Here is a 23,337-nt window from a genome sequence, read left to right on the forward strand (position 1 = left end):
AAGGGGTTTCAGATTGGTGTTCTGGAGTTTGGGCCGGGTGTTCTGGAGTTCTTAAGGGGTTTCAGATTGGTGTTCTGGAGTTTGGGCCGGGTGTTCTGGAGTTCTTAAGGGGTTTCAGATTGGTGTTCTGGAGTTTGGACCGGGTGTTCTGGAGTTTGGACCGGGTGTTCTGGAGTTCTTAAGGGGTTTCAGATTGGTGTTCTGGAGTTTGGACCGGGTGTTCTGGAGTTTGGACCGGGTGTTCTGGAGTTCCGACTTGGAAGGGAAGTTTTTCTTCTGGACTTTGAGGTCCAGGCTGGTTCCCTAGAAGTCAGTCCAGATACAGATTGTTGATCTGAAGTAAACCTGGTGTGGACCTGGTTTCTCTGGACTGTGGATGGTGTTTGGACCGGGACTTTGGACCGGGAGTTTAGCCCCCCCACACACACACACACACACACACACACTTAAGTGAATAAATAAAGTCTTTGATTCTCATAAAGTATTTTCTCATCAGGAGGATCAAACTTCCCTCTTTTGGTTTTTTTTTTCTGTTCCCATCAGATGACAGACAGTTTTGGTCACACACACACACACACACACACACACACACACACACACACACACACACACACACACACACACACACACACACACACACACACACACACACACACACACACACACACACACACACACACACACACACACTATTAAAAAGTGTCTCCATCCCTTCCTGCGTCTCTGCTCAGGTCCAGCAGGGGGCGACAACGTTAACGTACCAGACACATTCATGTCAATGATTGTCTTAAATACAGTACAGACCGTCTGCAGTACTGTTTACAGTAGTCTACAGTACAGACCGTCTGCAGTACTGTCTGCAGTACTGTTTACAGTAGTCTACAGTACAGACCGTCTACAGTACTGTCTGCAGTACTGTCTGCAGTACTGTTTACAGTAGTCTACAGTACAGACCATCTACCAGCAGTGAATCTCTTTACAGCTCTGGGCAGGAAACTGGAATTGAAGCGACAGTCTTGTGGAACATAAAGTTTCGCTGCAGGAAAGCGGATCAGGACCATCAGGACCGTCAGGACCATCAGGACCGTCAGGACCATCGGGACCATCGGGACGATCGGGCCGATCAGGACTATCAGGACGATCGGGACGATCGGGACCATCGGGACCATCGGGACCATCGGGACCATCGGGACCATCGGGACGATCGGGCCGATCAGGACTATCAGGACGATCAGGACCATCGGGACCATCGGGACCATCGGGACCATCGGGACCATCGGGACCATCGGGACCATCGGGCCGATCAGGACCATCAGGACCATCAGGACCATCAGGACTATCAGGACCATCAGGACGATCAAGATCATCAGGACCATCAGGACCATCAGGACCATCAGGACCATCAGGACCATCAGGACTTGGTTCTCTGACGACCTCATTGATCCATGAAGCCGACAAGCTGGAGGAGTTTGAAGACGTCAGCAGCAGCAGAGAGTTTGGCTCCAACCTGAGCTGCAGGAGGGCGTTTCCATGGAAACACACAGCAGAGCTTTAAGTTTCCACCGCAGGTAAAACCGGAGCAACGGCTTCTAACGGCCGAGAACTCAAGTGGAGCAATGCTTTCCAGAGCTTCTCCAGAAGAACTTCAACTTGTCCTTTAAGAAAACTCTTTGCGCCGCGTGTCTGTCTGGTCTGGTCTGGTCTGGTCTGTCTGGTCTGTCTGGTCTGGTCTGTCTGGTCTGTCTGGTCTGGTCTGTCTGGTCTGTCTGGTCTGGTCTGGTCTGGTCTGTCTGGTCTGGTCTGTCTGGTCTGTCTGGTCTGTCTGGTCTGGTCTGTCTGGTCTGTCTGGTCTGGTCTGTCTGGTCTGTCTGGTCTGGTCTGGTCTGGTCTGTCTGGTCTGTCTGGTCTGTCTGGTCTGTCTGGTCTGTCTGGTCTGGTGGCTGCTTTGGAATTCAGACAGTTTGCAGTGTTTCACTTTTAAAAAGCTTTTAAACGGGTTTTTCTGGACTTCAGAGCAGATCTAGAGTTTTTCTGGAGCTTAGAAAAGTTTTCTGGAATTTCATCTTGCTTGTCAAATGAGTTCTGGGTCTTTGGGACCGGCGCCGGTTCAGAACCACAAAATTCCACTTTTCATCAGAGACGTTTTCTTCAAATGAATCCAGATCAGCTTCATATGAACTTTGAAACATTTTAACGGTCCTGAAAGTACTGATCCACTTCCTCTCCGCAGACGACTGTCTTCTCTTTATATAAATGTATTTATAGACCCCCCCCCCCCCCCACGCCCCCCCACGGTCCCATAATAAATATGTTGCTCTAAATCTCTACGGAACATATATTACTTTGTTGCTCCGCTGACATGCTGGAGTCGTCTTTGTCCTCTAGCTGTATTGGGGGGGGGGGGGGGGGGGGGGGGTCAAACCACACTTGTATGTATGTACATTATTTGGGTGGGGTGGGTGGGGGGGGGGGGTCTCCCTGAGTCTCTGTTTACACACACACATACACACACACACACTCCTCTGCATACATCCAGGCGTAGTAGTGCAGGTGTGTAGGTTTGGGGGGGGGGGTTCTGGGGGGGTCAGACGCTGTTCTCCAGCTGGCTGTGGTGGTTGGCCGTGTGCGGCGAGTTCTGCTCGTTGAGCAGCAGCGTGGTCTCGTCGGGCCCGTTTTCCGTGGGGGCGGGTTCAGCCGCCAGCTCGGTGATGGCGGGGCTGGCGGCGGGGGGAGGGGGGGGCTGGTCCAGACATGTGGCGTTGTTGTGGCCGCTCTCGGGGGACTGCGGCGTGCTGTCCAGGCGGGACGCCATCAGACCGTTCTGGTACTGAGCTCGAGTGATCTGAGGAGGAAGAGGAGGAGCAGAGAGCTGATGAAGATTTCATCTCAAACATTTCTAAGATCAAAAGTCTCCTGCCGGCCGCCAGGCTCCGCCCACCTTGACGAACTGCAGGTCGGCGAGTGCGCGGACGTAGAAGTCGGGGGTGTACTGCTGCGCCGGCAGGCTGCTGTTCAGCTGGCTGCTGCTGCCGCTCACCGACAGCGACTCGCTGCGGTCGGCGCCGCTCAGCGAGGACGTCCGGTTCAGGCCGCTCAGGTGCGACGGCGAGCGGAACTCTGCAGGGTTCAAACAAAACAACGGTTAGAAAGTCGTCCACTGACCAGGACAGCCAAACAGGAAGTGGCGAGCAGAACCATTAGTGACACACAGGAAGTGGAGGCGACAGGAGGAGTTTGTCCTCCAGCAGCTGAAGAGTTCAACTTTACACCCAAAGTGACCATGTTAGAGGGATGCAGCAGGGGGACAGAGGGGGACAGAGGGGGCAGAGGGGCCAGAGAGGGCCAGAGAGGGCCAGAGGGTCCCAGAGGGGCCAGAGAGGGACAGAGAGGGACAGAGGGGGCCAGAGGTGGACAGAGGGGCCCAGAGGGGCCCAGAGGGTCCCAGAGGGGCCAGAGAGGGACAGAGGGGGCCAGAGAGGGACAGAGGGGGCCAGAGGTGGACAGAGGGGCCCAGAGAGGGACAGAGGTGGACAGAGGGGGACAGAGGGGGCCAGAGGTGGACAGAGGTGGACAGAGGTGGACAGAGGGGCCCAGAGAGGGACAGAGGGGCCCAGAGGTGGACAGAGGGGCCCAGAGGGATGCAGCAGGGGGACAGAGGGGGGCAGAGGTGGACAGAGGGGCCCAGAGGTGGACAGAGGGGGCCAGAGGTGGACAGAGGGGGCCAGAGGGATGCAGCAAGGGGACAGAGGGGGGCAGAGGTGGACAGAGGGGGCCAGAGGAGGACAGAGGGGGACAGTGGGGGCCAGAGGGGGCCAGAGGAGGACAGAGGGGCCCAGAGAGGGACAGAGGGGCCCAGAGGTGGACAGAGGGGGCCAGAGGTGGACAGAGGGGGCCAGAGGGGGGCAGAGGTGGACAGAGGGGGCCAGAGGAGGACAGAGGGGGACAGTGGGGGCCAGAGGGGGCCAGAGGAGGACAGAGGGGGCCAGAGGGGGACAGAGGGGGCCAGAGGAGGACAGAGGGGGACAGAGGGGGACAGAGGGGGCCAGAGGAGGACAGAGGGGGACAGTGGGGGACCGCTGGTTCTGGAGAAAAGAGCTTCAAATAAAATGTTAAAAACTCGAATCACGAGTGAAAAAACTACAAAAAAAAGAAAAGAAAAAAAGACAAACGGATGCAAATAAAATAATTCATGTTCGTGTGATTCGATCCAAAACAAACGTCAATAAGAAAGTTATTGTCCTCTTCTGCAGGGAACACACACCATGCTACACACACACACACACACACACACACACACACACACACACACACACACACACACACACACACACACACACACACACACACACACACACACACACACACACACACACACACACACACACACACACACACACACACACACACACACACACACACACACACACACACACACACACACACTAGCAGGCGGTCTTTATTACCGGTGGATGTGAGTCGTCCAGCAGGGGGCCTCAGTGAGTCATAGGAAACAGTTTTACCTGGACAGGTCAGCTGGGTTAGCTTCCATTCATCCAGCTAACAGCTAATGGCTAACAGCTAATGGCTAACAGCTAGTGGCTAACAGCTAGTGGCTAACAGCTAGTGGCTAACAGCTAATGGCTACACATGAAATTTGTCTCGAAGGGTACTGTGAGTACTGAGAAGGGTACTGTGAGTACTGAGAAGGGTACTGTGAGTACTGAGAAGGGTACTGTGAGTACTGAGAAGGGTACTGTGAGTACTGAGAAGGGTACTGTGAGTACTGAAGGTCCAGGAGGAAACACTCACTTAATGTTTTCACTCAAATCAAGACGACAAAACACTAAAATGTTATTTGATACGTTTTTTTTATCTTTTTCAAAAAGTTTTAACCTTCGAACGTCGGTTTGATTCCATGTTGGGAAAGTGCAAATACTTCAATGTTACAATGACAATAAATAATAATAGTGATTATGATAACAACAACAATAAGAAGAAGAAGAAGAACAATAATAAAGGAATAATACTGAAGTTCTCTTGATCACTTTTATCTTTTCAGTTCCTCCTGAGGAAAGAAACTAAACGTCTGAACGTTATTCTGAGTTTAAACGATGAAACGTTGAACTGAAAGTGTTTGTGTTTCCTGAGCGGAGCAGCTTCCTCCCGGATCTGTGGGGGGGGGTTAGTGCTTCTCACTGAGGGAGGGGGGACCCGGTCCAGGATCCACCAGGTCTGACTTAATCTTTAGTGGATTAAAATCTGCTTTGTGGTTAAAGGAGCCCCCCCCCTCCTCCTCATCCCCCTCCTCCTGTCCTCCTCCGTCTGCCCCCCCCCCTCCTCCCCCTCCTCCCCCCCCCCCCTCCTCCCCCCTCCTCCTCCTCCCCCTCCTCCTCCTCCTCCGTCTGCCCCCCCCCTCCTCCCCCTCCTCCTCCTCCTCCGTCTGCCCCCCCCCAAAAAAAAACCCCCAACGACGCTCGTGTTCAGCACCTAAACTCTGCTCCTCTTCACTGTGATAAATCCACTAATTCAACGGGCAAATATCAGAATATTTAATCTGATTATCTTGTAATCTCTTCCCCCTCCATGTAAACAAACCCTCGCTCTTCATTACCTTCAAAAACACTTTAATTTGGTGTTTTCTGCTGCAGAAACAGGAAGTGGATTACGTTGATTTCATTATTGTGAATATTAATCCCGAAAACATTTTCCTTTTTTCAAGCTTCTTCTTTGGTTTCGCAATTTGTACGGTGCAAATCTCTTTCTTCTTCTTTTACCTTAATCTCACCTGGTCCAGATTAAAAATCTCTTTCTTCTTCTTTTACCTTAATCTCACCTGGTCCAGATTAAAAATCTCTTTCTTCTTCTTTTACCTTAATCTCACCTGGTCCAGATTAAAAATCTCTTTCTTCTTCTTTTACCTTAATCTCGCCTGGTCCAGATTAAAAATCTCTTTCTTCCTCTTTTACCTTAATCTCGCCTGGTCCAGATTAAAAATCTCTTTCTTCCTCTTTTACCTTAATCTCGCCTGGTCCAGATTAAAAATCTCTTTCTTCCTCTTTTACCTTAATCTCGCCTGGTCCAGATTAAAAATCTCTTTCTTCCTCTTTTACCTTAATCTCGCCTGGTCCAGATTAAAAATCTCTTTCTTCCTCTTTTACCTTAATCTCGCCTCGTCCAGATTAAAAATCTCTTTCTTCCTCTTTTACCTTAATCTCGCCTGGTCCAGATTAAAAATCTCTTTCTTCCTCTTTTACCTTAATCTCGCCTGGTCCAGATTAAAAATCTCTTTCTTCCTCTTTTACCTTAATCTCACCTGGTCCAGATTAAAGATCTATTTCTTCCTCTTTTACCTTAATCTCACCTCGTCCAGATTAAAAATCTCTTTCTTCTTCTTTTACCTTAATCTCACCTGGTCCAGATTAAAAATCTATTTCTTCTTCTTTTACCTTAATCTCACCTGGTCCAGATTAAAAATCTCTTTTCCAAGAGCTTCTTGGCGGAGACGAGCAGCAGCACATTAAAGTTCCGGCTCATTAAACACCAGAATATTCACGATACTTTAAACTGTGACGACTTCCTTCTTTCTGGTTCTTTGATTCCAAAACAACTAAATGTGAGTCGTTTCTGCAGGATATTAGATATTCGTGTCAATAATAAGAAAACATGACATGAACCTCACAGACGCAGAAATATTGGTGTTTTTTTGTCTCTTTGCCTTCGGAAATCAACATTTTATTCATTTATTGAAAGCATTTATTTTGAAATTCTCACGAAATAGGAAAAAAGAGAAAATTAGCCCTCGTGCCCATAAAATAAATGAAGGTCGTTGAATTGAGGAAGATTTGTTGTGAAGAAGAACTAAGATGTGAAGCAGAGTGAATCACCGCTCCAGAGAGAAAACTAGAAATGTTCTGACACGTTTTCCTCAAAGATTTAATTTGACATTTATGAACGACCGTGTTAAATATCACCAAGTTAAACCTTTGGTTAAACCCAGAATCACTAAACGTGTGATTCTGATAAGTTCTTTTTAAATATTATTTTCTCAGATAAATTTCTGGTACAGGGTTTTATGGAACGGCGAGTTTAATTTCCAGGAACATGGAGAATATTTCCAGGAACATGGAGAATATTTCCAGGAACATGGAGAATATTTATCCCCCCAGGTTAGCAGACCCAGACATGCCGACGTTTTACCTGGTAACCGAGAGAACAGAGAAAACCTCTTAAAGGAGAGGAGGCGAGGACGAGGAGCAGCCACTGAGAGGAAGAGGAGGAGGAGGAGGAGGAGGAGGTGATCCATGGGATGGAGGGAGGAGGGAGCAGGGAGGAGGGAGGGAGGGAGGGGGAGTCAGTGAGAGACAGGGAGACGAGGGAGATAGACAAACGTCACAATGATGGGAGGAGAAGTGAATCTTTTCTCGTTTCCACGACAACGTTTCAAGTGCAAACGCATCAGAAACACTGACAATGATGGGGGTTCCCCCACTGTAGTGAAAATACATTCATATATTGTAGTCAAAATAAAAGTACCAAGCTGGATTGTTATTGTGGTGACTGTCAAAATAAAAGTACCAAGCTGGATTGTTATTATTGTGACTGTCAAAATAAAAGTACCAAGCTGGATTGTTATTATTGTGACTGTCAAAATAAAAGTACCAAACTGGATTGTTATTATGGTGACTGTCAAAATAAAAGTACCAAGCTGGATTATTATTATGGTGACTGTCAAAATAAAAGTACCAAGCTGGATTGTTATTATGGTGACTGTCAAAATAAAAGTACCAAACTGGATTGTTATTATGGTGACTGTCAAAATAAAAGTACCAAACTGGATTGTTATTGTGGTGACTGTCAAAATAAAAGTACCAAGCTGGATTGTTATTGTGGTGACTGTCAAAATAAAAGTACCAAACTGGATTGTTATTATGGTGACTGTCAAAATAAAAGTACCAAGCTGGATTGTTATTGTGGTGACTGTCAAAATAAAAGTACCAAGCTGGATTGTTATTATGGTGACTGTCAAAATAAAAGTACCAAGCTGGATTGTTATTGTGGTGACTGTCAAAATAAAAGTACCAAGCTGGATTGTTATTGTGGTGAATGTCACAATAAAAGTACCAAGCTGGATTGTTATTATGGTGACTGTCAAAATAAAAGTACCAAGCTGGATTGTTATTGTGGTGACTGTCAAAATAAAAGTACCAAGCTGGATTGTTATTGTGGTGAATGTCACAATAAAAGTACCAAGCTGGATTGTTATTATGGTGACTGTCACAATAAAAGTACCAAGTTGGATTGTTATTACAGTGACTGTCAAAATAAAAGCACCAAGTCCAGGAGAATATGGACTGGGAGTCATGACACCACGTAGGCGGCCATGTTTGTTATTGTCGGTCTACTGAGCATGTGCAGAACGACTAGTTCTGTGCACAGGGTCAGTAGCAGCACTTCGTTGTGTTTTCTGAGGCGCTGAGCGGCGTTGTCGTGGAAACCAGACAGCGAAAACACAACGGAGGTTTGTGTTTCCACTTGAAATGGCTGCTGTGTAAACAGATGAACGGATGAAGGAGCAAAACAAAGGTGTGAATGAATGGAGGGAGAATGAGGGAAATACCAGGAGGAGGAGCTGTGGAGTCAGGATGGAAACAAACAACAACAACAACAGATCAACATCTGAGGACTTCCTGTTCACACGTCTCACACACACAACAATGGAATGTGTGACTTCCTGCGTGTTCCTCTCTGCTAGTGGATCCTGGATTAACGCTTTTCTTCCACGACGACGCGCCGCGAGGTGTTTCACCTCCCGGGTCATCAGATACTCACCAGACCTGGTGTGCCAGTCACTAACCTGCTGTGCCAGTCACTAACCTGGTGTGCCAGTCACTAACCTGCTGTGCCAGTCACTAACCTGGTGTGCCAGTCACTGACCTGCTGTGCCAGTCACTGACCTGGTGTGCCAGTCACTAACCTGCTGTGCCAGTCACTAACCTGCTGTGCCAGTCACTGACCTGCTGTGCCAGTCACTGACCTGCTGTGCCAGTCACTGACCTGGTGTGCCAGTCACTAACCTGCTGTGCCAGTCACTAACCTGCTGTGCCAGTCACTGACCTGCTGTGCCAGTCACTAACCTGCTGTGCCAGTCACTGACCTGGTGTGCCAGTCACTAACCTGCTGTGCCAGTCACTGACCTGGTGTGCCAGTCACTAACCTGCTGTGCCAGTCACTAACCTGCTGTGCCAGTCACTGACCTGCTGTGCCAGTCACTGACCTGCTGTGCCAGTCACTGACCTGCTGTGCCAGTCACTAACCTGCTGTGCCAGTCACTGACCTGGTGTGCCAGTCACTAACCTGCTGTGCCAGTCACTGACCTGGTGTGCCAGTCACTAACCTGGTGTGCCAGTCACTAACCTGCTGTGCCAGTCACTGACCTGGTGTGCCAGTCACTAACCTGCTGTGCCAGTCACTAACCTGCTGCTGTGCCAGTCACTAACCTGCTGTGCCAGTCACTGACCTGCTGTGCCAGTCACTAACCTGCTGTGCCAGTCACTAACCTGCTGTGCCAGTCACTGACCTGCTGTGCCAGTCACTAACCTGCTGTGCCAGTCACTAACCTGCTGTGCCAGTCACTAACCTGCTGTGCCAGTCACTGACCTGCTGTGCCAGTCACTAACCTGCTGTGCCAGTCACTAACCTGCTGTGCCAGTCACTGACCTGCTGTGCCAGTCACTAACCTGCTGTGCCAGTCACTAACCTGCTGTGCCAGTCACTAACCTGCTGTGCCAGTCACTAACCTGCTGTGCCAGTCACTAACCTGAAGCACCTTTGTTCCACTTTTTATCACCTTTAACTCCGGGAGATGAAAACTCTCCGGAGTCCCTGAGGCTAAAGCATTTCTAGTTCAAACAAGGACTTTTAATAACTTTTAGGACACGTTTGAATTCTCTGTAAAGGTTTGTACTGAACCCACATTAAAAACATCTTCATTTGAATACTTTTGGTTATTTGCTCTAATTCCACTACTTTAGTATTTGACCTGTTATACGTCCTTTCTTTCCATTATTTTCCTTTCAATGTTATTTGTTTTCTATTTAAATGTTGTTGTTTTTTTACTCTATTTACTTATCTGATGTTCTAATCATTAACTAGTTGGACCCATGAGGACCGCAGTGAGTCTGAGGCTCCGTTTAAACAACGATTCAATAAAAACACTTTGTTTTTGTGTTTTTCAGAAAAGTTTCAGTAATATGGAATCAATGTGGTGAAAATGAAGAAGCTCCACTCAGCCTGGGTACAGACCCAGTTCCCGTCTCTAAATACTGGAATGTCTCCCCCCCCCCTCCCCCCCCCCCCGCTGACGACGTCAGAAAGCAGATCTGATCTGAGCCACAGAAGAACAAAAAAATCCAAATTGGGTCACGTCACTCTGTCGGTGTAAACGTGTTCTTTTTGTTTGTTTTTGAGGAAGTGAGCCTGAGCGTGAGAGAAGCGACGGAGACGAGTTCATCAGCAGAAAAAACATCAAAAGTCCAGACTTCCTCTTTTTAACAGGAGTCTTCGTCATTAACCTCGAAGAAAGATGCAGTGGAGCACCCGGTGAGGTGAGAACGACTGAGACGTTTCCCAGTGGGGATGACCTGCTGAAGCTCGTCCTGACACGCTCCTTACCCTCGACCAAACTGATCAGAACTCTGTTTACTTCCATTGGATTATTCACTATTCATGTTTTGGGGCGTTCACTGGGCCTCAGACACCATTTGGTACCAGGACATGTCAAAACGTTCAAATATATGACATTAAAATCCTTGAAAAATAAAATCTAAATAAATCATTGAACTGGTGTTAACTAGTGTTTTTCATCAAATAAAGGTAAAATAATGCTTTCTTTAAATATGAATGTCATGTTTTACAATTTATTTGTTTAATAACACTATCAAAATGATTATTAGATATTTTTAGATAATTTTCATTTTTTTTAAAATATTTTATTTTATTATAAATAATTAATCGATATTTTCATCTTTTTTTGTATATTTAATTTTTTTTTTTTTTATTAATATATTTTTTAGATCGTCTTTTATGAAAACAATTATTTTGCTCCTTGTACCACTAGAGGGCGCTCATGGACTACAGTTTGGGAATCTGTGGCTTCAAACAAATAGAATTCTGGTGATGAAAGTGTTGGATCTGGACCACAGGAGGACTTTCAGTCACAAATAAGACATTTCCTGAACAATTGGACCCAAACTGAACATCCAGCCTGAAGCTTCATTATGATTCGCAGAAGTAAATGAAATCAGTGGCGTGAGGATGAGTTTTTAAAACATGATAAAACCTGATCTTTTATTTTTAAAAGAGAATTGAGATTGTTCATAATAACTTTAATAAGTGGCCTAAATCTGGATATATTAATAATGTACTTGCAGTCAAAGATGATTAATCTGAAGTTTTATTGAGATCAAATAGGACGTAAATGTGCCTGCTAAGCTTCTTCAGTGGACATTTGGTCTTTATTATTTCTGAATACATTTATTTCTCCAGCTCAGGACTCAAACTGTAATTTCTGAGAATCAACTAATAATTAGAGGGTAAAAATGAAACAGACAATAATAAGGCTGAACTTGGTGTAATTATGCTTTTAAAACATTAAATGAAACAACAGTAGACCTATATTGTATTTAAAACCTCAAACTAACAGGAGAATAAAGGATATAAATATGAGAGAGTGACCCATCAACACTCAGCTGACCCAGATGACCTTGTTCTGCCTCCAGAGGTCGGTCCAGGTGAGACTATCAGACCCTGTAATGCTCCACGATGTCCACCAGAGGGAGACGTTTGACTATCTTTGACGTCCTCCCCTGGCGGTGGACGAACCTGCCGGCAGAGTTTCCAGCAGACGTGTGAGACTCACCCAGTGTGGGAGCGCTGAGCGCCATGACGCCGTAGAAGGAGAACGGTCCGGTCTCAAACTTCATGTTCTCGTTGCCCGCCTCCACCTCCACCCGGCCCTGACAGACACACAGACATGGGAGGTCATTCCTCAGAGTCGCCACACGGAGCTCTTTTTTATCCCTACACAGCGAGCACGCAGACGTTTGCTTGAGTCCAGTCAAGGTGCCGACGCTCCGGACGAAGAGCCGGTTTGTTTTTTTTACATTTTTGTTGGTTAATAGTTTTACCTGCCGTCTTCAAATCACTGAACACATGTTCTTACTCCTCTTGTGGAAATTCCTTTTCCACACTGACCCGTCCCATTGCTAGGATTCCGCCACACTGCAGCGCTCCCGGAGCTGACGGGGGTCCAGGGTCATGTTCAGGAACCCACAGTGGCGGGGGCGGAACCTGCTCGCTCAAGGACATTTTTTATATATGGACAAAGGATATTGGGAATCGAACCCACAACCACTCTACCAACCACTGACATAGAAAGTAGTTCACAGCAACACAAAGCCTTTACGCATTGTTTGCATTTAGAGTATAAATTAGGCTTCATGGCAGGTTATAAGTACTCGTATCGGTACTCTCTATCACAAAGTAACTAAAGGTTATTTCTCCTGCTCGTCCAATAAAAAGTGGTATCGGTGTGTCCCAACTTCGAACTTCAGGAATCTCTAAGGCGCCGTTTACACGACGACGTTTCGCCTAATCCGTTATAGTTTTACGTTTCCACTGCAGCACTCTGCCAACGGTGTAGTTAGTCTGCCGGGCCACAGGGGGGCGCTGTCGCTTGTTTGTGTGCAGGGAACAAAACGCTATGAACGTGAAGAAAATGGAGAGAACCCAACTAGTGGACTGATGAGGAATCAGATCCTATCAGGGAGAGTCTCAACTATTGAACTTCTGATCGGGACGATAGAAGTAGAATCCGAGCGCCGGTCAAACCACTCGGGGTCGGCCATGTTGGTTTACTGGAGCAGAAGAAGTATTTAACAGAAGGTGGGAGAGGAGGCCTCTGTGTTGGTAGGGAGGGACGGGCCCAACCAACACCGCTGGAATGTGTGAACTGCAGCAACAACACAGCACACTTAATCCCCCCCCCCCCCCCCCCCCATCCCCCCTCCACCCACGCACCCCCCCCCCCTCCCCCCCACCCACACACACACGAGACCATAACAGGTGTCAAAAAAAAAAAAAAGCAAACAGATTTGAGTGTCAAATCAAACAATTTTCAACAAAACAGCCGACGGAGGTCGAAGAATCTGCGCTGAGGAACGAGACACTGCGTCTCACTTTGTCCTCCAGCGAGGACGGACGGATGAAAGACAAAACAGCCGACAGATATAAGCTGCCTCACATCCCTCTGAGCTATTTTAGAGCGAGTGGCAATTTAGAGAGCCAGTTTGTTTATAAGAGGAGGGGGGGGGGTAGAATGAGGAGGAGGGGGGGAGGGGGAGGAGGAGGAGGGGGAGGAGGAGGAGGAGGAGGGGGGGAGCGAAGCTGCTTTCACCACAAACACTCGTCTGAATTAAGCTCACGACAGTAAGAGCTCCTCAGAACCAGTCAACACTGATCACACCTCACAATTCTCACCACTGCTTCAATGCAGAAGCAAATATTTACACACAAAACACTTTCTTCTACTTCTAATTGTATAATCCTCATAATCTCATGGATTTGCTCTGGAAGGACCCACTAGTGAGCGAACTGTAACCATGAGGGGCAACGGGGGGCCATCAACACTAATCCGGTCTGGCCTTTTTCCACCAGAACCTCCTCGGCCCGACTCCTCTCGCCTCTGTTGTCCATTAAAACATGGTACCACCGCGGCGTGGGCGGAGTCACCTGGGCTTTCCCCCGTCGTACATCAGTAACATGTTCTGCTAAATCCACTTCCTGAAGGTTCTCCAGCAGTACTACTCGTCCCCATACCTGGACTGACGTCCCAGAAGTGAAGACAGTCTGTCCTCTCTGTCCCTGGCTTGTTTCAGGTTTTAAAAAGTGTGTTGCTCCAAGCAGCCAATCAGAGATCAAACCCTATATAGTGTCATCGGGGGTTCAGCCAATCACAATCAAGGTAGGCCCTCCCTTTGACTCCTCCCACAATTAGGCAGCTCTGCTCTGGCACATGGCACCACCAGAGGAAGTACTTCCTCCTCTTCCCAAGATGGGCATGTGTGGGCGGAGCCAGTCCAGCTCACACAGACACAGCAGATTCTGAATGCAGCTCCTATGATCCAATATTCAAATGAGGAAAATCAAGGAGGAGCTAGAACCTTAGAATACTGAAGGTTTCTGGACCGACCAGACCAGGAGGAGGAGGAGAACAGGAGGAGGAGGAGGAGGAGGAGGAGGAGAACAGGAGGAGGAGGAGGAGGAGGTAAACAGGAGGAGGAGGAGAACAGGAGGAACAGGAGGAGGAGGAGGAGAACAGGAGGAGGTGAACAGGAGGAGGAGGAGAACAGGAGGAGGAGGAGAACAGGAGGAGGTGAACAGGAGGAGGAGGAGGAGAACAGGAGGAGGTGAACAGGAGGAGGAGGAGGAGGAGAACAGGAGGAGGAGGAGAACATCTGCATTGACGGAAGCATCTAGATGGAAGCGACATGAGGTCACAGAGTCTGAAGTCAGATGTTCTCTGAACAAGAGGGACTGTTTGTCTTCACTGTTCCACTCCTGCAGGAAACTGGACGGACGACACCAGAACCTTCTGTGGTCTCAGCAGGACAGACAGAGGAACTACTTTCTCTGTCCAGGGATTGGATTGTAGTTTTCATCTTCCGCTGCACTGCGTTCCTACAAGTACCCTCCTTCAGAAGGTCCATTCTGCTGGTGAGCTCGAGCCGGGGTCACTTATCTCACCTGAGAGACAGTGAAAGTTCTGGGCTCGTGCTGAACGGCCAAACGCATGGAGGCGGTTCAGTTTCAAACCAGGCGTGGGGGAGGGAGGAGAGGAGAGAATAGAACGAGAGGGAGGCGGAGGACAGGAGGGAGGGGTGGAGAGGTGGAGAGCTCGCCGGTCAGACCAGTTCTCCCGGATCTGGGTACAACCTGTCAGAAGGGCGAATCACCGCCGCAGCATTACAGCCGATCAACCGGGTCAAAGTCTCTCACTCATAAACTCCTTCAGCTGATATCAACCAGAGCAAACGGCCGCTCGCTCGTAAAACATGGAGGTAAACTCTGGGAAGGAAAGAACCAACAGAACAACTTAAAAGCAGGTGATCACCTGACTGAAGCCACGCCCCCCACCCTCCCCCCTCCCCCCTCCACCCCAGATAGGATTTCTGTTACATCTTCATATGCTGTGTTTATATTGAATAAATAAAAAGTTAAAAATACTCAAACGTGATGTGACTGGGAAAAAAGAAACCCTTATTAAACCTCTGGACAGACGTGTGAGGGCGTTGCTCAGAGGTCCAGGCCAGTGAGGACATGCAGACACAAAGACTGGAGGTTGACGTCCTCCCAAACCCGTCCAAGCGGTTTCTACTCATTGATGTGTTATGTTAGGTTAAGATAATAACTAACCGATCACCGTGGAAAAGGCATCACTTCACTTTAATGACTAAACGTCATGTTAATAAGAGTCCTGTCCTCCTTCCACTCACTCTGAACATAACACCAAACCTGCACTGGGTGGCGCTGTTGTTCGCCATTTGTAGTAACGACAGTTCCAACAATCACCATATTTCACATAAACCAGCGTCGCTTCTCATTCTGTTGGCGCTACAAGTCCACCTGGTGGTACAAAGTGGAACTGCAGACCAGAGTTAGTGAGCTCGGTCGCTAAGCGAAGACGTAACCATCAGGTGATCAGGTCGTCATGGAGACCAGAGGGGCCAAACTGGAACACCTTTCACCTGAAGGACGAGAGTTTGAATAAACTGGATGGCAGCAGATTAAAGTTCCTGGGAGAACGTTGATGACGTTTGATCATTTCCACCTTCAATCCGGCGTCGACTGACTGACCAATAGAAACGCAGGATGAAATGAGGAAGTGATCTCACTGGAGATAAACAACGAGGCTTCCAGGCTCCGACGGAAAAACACATGAAAAAAAATAAATGTCCGACTCTTCTCTTTCTCCGTTTTGAAGATTCCTCTCCGAACACATAAACAAGGACGTTCATGGTACCACTACGCCCAGAAAATACACTTGGTGAAGTTTTTAAATCGGGCTGATTAGTATTTGTGGTGTAACTTAAGTAAACGTGAGGAAAAAACACCCGAAGCAAGAATATTTATCTGTGTCCGTCCATCATTCACTTACACATCATCCATCCATTCATACATCCGTCCGTCCGTCCGTCCATACAGTATGTCCGTCCACCCACCCACCCATCCAGTACATCCATCCATCCGTCCGTCCATCCATCCAGTATGTCCATCCGTCCATCCATCCATCCATACAGTATGTCCATTCGTTCATCCATCCATCCATCCATCCATACAGTATGTCCATTCGTTCATCCATCTGTCCATCCATCCATACAGTACATCCATCCCTCCGTCCATAGAGTATGTCCGTCCACCCACCCACCCACCCATCCAGTACATCCATCCATTCGTTCATCCATCCATCCAGTATGTCCATTCGTTCATCCATCCATCCATACAGTATGTCCATTCGTTCATCCATCCATCCATCCATCCATCCAGTATGTCCATTCGTTCATCCATCTGTCCATCCATCCATACAGTACATCCATCCCTCCGTCCATAGAGTATGTCCGTCCACCCACCCACCCACCCATCCAGTACATCCATCCATACATACATACAGTATGTCCATTCGTTCATCCATCCATCCATCCATCCATCCATACAGTATGTCCATTCGTTCATCCATCTGTCTATCCATTCATCCAGTATGTCCATCCATCCATCCAGTATGTCCATTCGTTCATCCATCTGTCCATCCATCCATCCAGTATGTCCATCCATCCATCCAGTATGTCCATTCGTTCATCCATCTGTCCATCCATCCATACAGTACATCCATCCCTCCATACAGTATGTCCATTCGTTCATCCATCCATCCTTCCATCCATACAGTATGTCCATTCGTTCATCCATCCATCCTTCCATCCATACAGTATGTCCATTCGTTCATCCATCTGTCCATCCATCCATACAGTACATCCATCCCTCCATCCAGTATGTCCATTCGTTCATCCATCTGTCCATCCATCCATACAGTATGTCCAATCGTTCATCCATCTGTCCATCCATCCATCCATCCATACAGTATGTCCATTCGTTCATCCATCTGTCCATCCATCCATACAGTACGTCCATCCCTCCGTCCATCCAGGATTGGTTGAAATCGTCAAACAAAAATTAAACGACATCCTGGGTTCGTGTGCCAAAAGGGTCCCGACAGAAACATAGAAAACATTTTTCAGAAGAACCAACAGTCTTGTTCTGCGTCTGTCCGGTAAACGGCCTCGTTCCCGAAGCAGCACATTCCAGCAGAACTACATCATTTTCAGAGAAGCTCTTCCTGTTGTGACCCAGAGCTGGAAAAATGTCCTGAGAGAATAAGATGTATTCCTGCTCCAGTGTGTGTGTGTGTGTGTGTGTGTGTGTGTGTGTGTGTGTGTGTGTGTGTGTGTGTGTGTGTGGTCACACCGTGGTTTCTGCTTGCTGCAGGTTTGCACTGACTCACATCTCACTGAAGTGTGTGTTTGAGCAAATGACTCAAGTGGAGTGTGACGGTGCAGAAAGTGGGGGAGGAAACACACACACACACACACACACACACACACACACACACACACACACACACACACACACACACACACACACACACACACACACACACACACACACACACACACACACACACACACACACACACACACACACACACACACACACACACACGCACACGCGCGCACGCACGCACGCGCACACACACACACACACACACACACACACACACGGTCCCTAGAGACCATATTTAATGTAAATACATACTTAATCTAGATTTGATTTGCATCCCAGATTGATTTTCAAAACTGGTCTCGTCTCCAGGATGAAATCAGAAGAAGGAGAAGGTAAAACGGATTATACAGGAGGAACGGTTAAACTAACATTATTCATATTGGGCAACTTTTTTTTTTAAAGGAAAACAGAAAAAAAATGGAAAAACATAAATATGATTAAAAAAGAAATAAAAGAGGGAAATGAAAAACAGATGTCTAGTATAGCCCAAACTACACAGCTAAATGCTGTGGCTGTGAAATACCTCAAGTTCAATCATTTTACTGTATAGTTGACTATGTTTATAGTAGAGTGGCTGGATTCTTTTATATTCTCTGCTTCCTTGTCTCCTGTTTTAGTTTCTGTAAGAAATCTGATCTCATCTGACGTGGGAACATCCGTGAACAAAAAAAGAGGAAACATTTATAAGAACTTGCTATAAAAGCTAAAAATGTAATATAGTTGATGTGAATAGTAGCTGTGATAGTTCACCACGACAACCTCCGTTGTTGTATTACAGCTATTTTCTTTTTCTTTATCTCCGGTAACTAGAATGTTCCGTCGCTTCAGACAAATTTATTTGGTGAAAAACCCTGAAAACGTCTCTTTTGGTCCTAAAGGTTGCAGGGCGCAGTCTGGATGCTGCAGTTCTGTCCGGTTGTTTTGTCTCGTGTCCCTGAACCCAGTCAGGTTTTGTTTCCTCCTCGTCTGCATTACATCACCCAGTCTGGTCTGGTCTGGTCTGGTCTGGTCCTGACCTTGGTTTGCACCCTGGTTGTATATTTCTGATCTCCTGCTGCTGTGTTGGACATTAACAGACGCTGCTTTCACTCCTGAGTCGTCTGTTCTTTCTGCTTTCATTCACCATTATGCACAGTTTATCAACAATTTCACCTCGCTGTCAGACGTCCACAACACTATACAGCCTTGGTTGTGAGTTTCAGTGTAAAAGCCCCTCTGGTGGCTCGACTGAGAACAGGCTGTTTGTGACTCCAGGTCCCTTGAGGGGAGAAGAACTTCCCGGTGTTTCAGACAAAGTGGTTTCCCTGTTAACTGGTGACCCCTGAGCGTCTCTTGTTGCTGCTGATAACAGACGTTAAACACTCCGTATTTGTCCTGACGAACGCTGTTAAACAGTATTTAGAATGAAGCCTGTAAGTGTCGTTACCTTTAGTGTGTCTTGTTTTAATCTCTGCTGTTACCAACAGCAACGATGGACACTAAAGGAACTCTGTCACCATTTAACAGGGAAGCCAGTTACTCCGAAACACCGGTACTATGCAGTAATGTTTACGGTGGATTTATGGATATAAACGCCATCACTCTACTAATACGAAGCAGAATCTGAGCCAGAAAGAGAATCTCCTGTTTGACAACACCTTCACTGAGAGGTGGAGCAGGTGAGGGTGGAGACAGACTCCCTTCACTTCGTACAGCCTGTTCTTGCATTACACTTCGATTATGATGAATATTCCTGAGGAATAGTTGTTGTGTAAAACGTACAGTATTTATAAGGTATCTGGACTGACGTGGGCTCAGTAACAACGTGCACCACGGTGCCGTCACAGGTCAGGTGGGCAGCTGTTTGCTTCGAATGAGGAAAAGAAGAAAAAGGGAAATGCTGAATTAAGTTTATTCTATTTTATTTGGCACTTGCTTACATTGCCAAATATAACACAAACTATAATTTAAAAGAAAAACAAGCTTAGTGATGACATAATCTCTATATGGAGACAAGACAGAGGCGCAGCCGGACCAGGGTTGTTGTAGAGAATTAAAGTACCGATGCTCACATGGTCCAGAAAGAGAGGAATGATTCACGCTTCTGGACGGCAGTGAAATCACCCGTCCTCGGTGTTTCAGCGCTTTTCCTGTTTATGATGAACATGAGATCTAAAAGTGTTTCGACGCTCCGGGTGAAAAACAATTTAGGAAGCCGGAAAAAGAGCAGATTACCTCAGCCTGCGTAGAGCAGCTACTTACTGAGACTCAGGGAGCATCTCCACTGCCTCGTGAATCACTCTGCTCATAAACACACACACACACACACACACACACACACACACACACACACACACACACACACACACACACACACACACACACACACACACACACACACACACACACACACACACACACACACACACACACACACACACACACACACACACACACACACACACACACACACACACACACACACACACACACACACACACACACACACACTATAAAAGGAGCGGAACAACAACACTGATTTATCTGTATCTCAAGGCTTTTTTTGGTTCTCATGACTCGACTGAAACATCACATACACACATAATTCTAAAAATACAAATAAACATGCAAATGTACACAGACAGCCCAGAGGCCTGCTGCTGCTGCTGCTGCTGCTGCTGCTGCTGCTGCTGCTGCTGCTGCTGCTGCTGCTGCTGCTGCTGCTGCTGCTGCTGCTGCTGCTGCTGCTGCTGGAAAACCAGAGCTGAACCAGGCAGAGGAAGCAGAGCTCTCACTCAAATCTATGGTTTACATTAGCCTCTGATCAATCGATCCAATTCCAGCCACAGATCCATGAAGGTCATGCCAGTGAAGGCCAGAGCTCCAGAAAAGCTCTGCAAAGTTTGGGTTACTCCGTGAGGTACTCAGACTAAGAGAGCATAAGAAGGGAACTAGGTGTGAATAAAGTCTGTACGTAGGACCAGGTGGGGGGTTGAGCAGTGGTGGGGTTTAGAGGGTTTAGAGGGTTTAGAGGGTTTAGGGGTGTGGGTATTTCAATTTCCAGAGCTATGTAGTCTGACAGAAGCTTCTTCCACTGTGTTTGGACTTTTTGGATTTCCAGTTCATGAAAATAGTTTTCTTGGCGATATCGAGGGCTGCGACATGGTTTCAGGCAAAAGTCAATTAAAAAAAAAAAAAAAAGGATTCTAATACATTCTGCATTACTAAATATCACATTGTGACATGTAGTTTTTGCATCTTAACAGTAAGATATTTCCTTTTCTCTTCAGTATTGCTGATGCTTCGAATATCCTTTGTTAAAAAGTATTTTTTCTTTTAAGGTAATAGCTTCTTTTCATTGGTGATGATCGTCAAGACTTACATCAAAATCAACATTTTATTCTTCAGTGAAAGCATGAATGATGTTCAGTTATTCAAACATGTGCCAACATCTTGGAAATTAAAAATGAGATCATAGATCTATAGAATTAGTTGCACCTGTGTGGATTCTGCAGATAGAATTCCTCTAAATTCCTGCTCTCTGCTTCAGCATCTGAACGCATCAGCATGAGTCAGAGAATTATGAACCAATCAGAAGCCTCCTTTCAAAACGTAGAAACCACATGGTATCAACTGACCAATCACGTTGCTCGTTACTGGGCGGAGAACAAACAGGAAGTCAGTCGTGAGTTCAGCACTTGAGACAATAATTTGCTTTATTTTCGCGAAAAAAGATGAATTTAGGAAAATGAGACGGTGAAGTAGTGATGGACGTTCTAACATATCTTAGAGGCTTTGAGAAACACGTCTGCTATTTGTTCAGCCGTCTTTTCCAAAACTTGAGGGTCTAAATGACGGCCGGCTGCCTGAAAGCATGGGCTGTGAATAGTATTTCACTGTGCTTTGGGTTTCAGTTTATGTTTGATATGTCACCTAGTAAACAGAGAGACGGGCATGGGGGGATATGGCAGCCCATTCAGGTGGAGAGTGATTGTGTGACTTTATCCCAGAACTGATTAACGGGTGTGCAGCTCCAAGTGGCGTGAATGGAGGTGCCTGTAATGTTTTGTGTGCAGTGATCGACAAAACATGGATAAAATGTCATTTTGTGTGACGACAGAATACAAAGCAGGCGGAGGAGGGCTGACAGCAGGTCTGAGGAGGGCAGGCAGATGTTTTACATTTAGAAAACAGGGAGTGAATCAGTGAGGCACCGGAAACAGACGAGGGAAATCAAAGACCCGAGAACAAAGACATGTGGGTCAAACCAGACCTTTGATCTCCTTTCTTCTCCTCACGAGGTGCCTCTCCCACCTGCCTTGTATGTGTCATTTATTCACAGTTTTTCGTGATTTATTCGGAAACGGTTGCCGAATCGTGAAGAAAAGTCTTAGTAACATAGTCCCAAGTGCTTTAGTGCTCTTTGTGTCCGTGTTCCTAACAGTGACGATGAGCTACAAACAGAATCTGAAAAATAATCCCAACATTACAGGGCTGTCTGAGATCGTAATCTCTGTGCCTTTCCAGAGGCAGGAACAAGAACCAAAACTGACTGAGAACTGCACATGAACACATGAGAGGCGTTCACAAGAAACCAAGGTGAGACACTCTGGGGGCGGAGCAACAAGAGGACGGTAGGAGAGGATGGAGACGAGACAGACATGGAACTAAAAGACGGAGGGAAACTCGAACGAAGACGCCAACACACCGATATCAATGATTCTAGACACAGCACAAGACAGCCCTCCAAAATAAAACATGTCTTAGACATGCACATCAAGAAAAGCTCTACGTGAGATAAGACTTGACATGTATATAAAAATACTGTTGGAACCTTGATGCCTGCATGAAGCTCTGAAACAGTCTGGAAGATTTCACTTTCACCGCTTCAAACTTCATACCATGGACATGTGAGAGAAACAGACAATGGAAAGACAGCACAGGAACTTTTCTAAGTTTTCCCCAGCGAGCTCCTGCAAGACTCTTCAGAGAAGCTGAACCATGAATTATTCATGGTTCGATCTGATCAGTAATTAGTGCAATGAAATATTAATCAGCGGAGGATCCGACAAAAACAGCCTCACTATTCTCAGACGGTGTCGATATGTATGACAGGGACCCGAGGAGTTTGTTTGGTACAGACTGTTGGCATCGGTCAGATTTAGACTCTACCCTCACAGAGTCTGCAAGAGACGAAGATCTAGGATTGTATCTCTAACCGTCTGTTTTGAAATAGTAAAGATGGAAACTTCTCCCAGCTGAGCAGACATTAATCAGCTCCACAAAGGTTTGGGAGGATCACTCCACGTGTGGGGTCCACAGCCGCCCGGCGCTCGGCCTCCCACTGGGAGGAATCTCAGCGAGAGGCGGGCTGGAAACAAGAGCCCGGGATTACTTGGACCCGGGTAATGAGTGTTTGGGGACGATGACGTGAGGGAAATAAATATGTGTGAGAGGATGAGACTAAGACAACAGCGTGTGATTTTCCCACCGCCGCGGCCTCGGAGCTACACGGCGCAGCAGACGAGATCGTCTGGCGTGTTTACGGTGTGTGAAGGTGTGTGTGTGTGTGTGTGTGTGTGTGTGTGTGTGTGTGTGTGTGTGTGTGTGTGTGTGTGTGTGTGTGTGTGTGTGTGTGTGTGTGTGTGTGTGTGTGTGTTGACAGAAACAACATAACCTCGATCCACA

General features: G+C 47.0%; 1 protein-coding gene across 1 annotated transcript in view; it reads right to left on the minus strand.

Annotated features, from left to right (window-relative positions):
- Nucleotides 1-2,498: 2,498 nt before the first annotated feature.
- LOC308111645 (metal transporter CNNM4-like) overlaps nt 2,499-23,337 on the minus strand; it is a 45,058-nt gene continuing 24,219 nt past the window's right edge. Inside the window, exons 5-7 of the mRNA XM_080466611.1 lie at nt 11,918-12,014; nt 2,939-3,117; nt 2,499-2,842 (exon numbers count right to left, since the gene is read on the minus strand). Of these exons, the coding sequence (XP_080322737.1) occupies nt 2,585-2,842; nt 2,939-3,117; nt 11,918-12,014 (534 nt within the window). The 3' untranslated portion in view covers nt 2,499-2,584. The remainder of the gene's footprint in view (nt 2,843-2,938; nt 3,118-11,917; nt 12,015-23,337) is intronic.

The sequence above is a fragment of the Lipophrys pholis genome (genome assembly GCF_963383615.2).
Source record: "Lipophrys pholis genome assembly, chromosome: 7".
Classification (NCBI taxonomy): Eukaryota; Metazoa; Chordata; class Actinopteri; order Blenniiformes; family Blenniidae; genus Lipophrys; species Lipophrys pholis.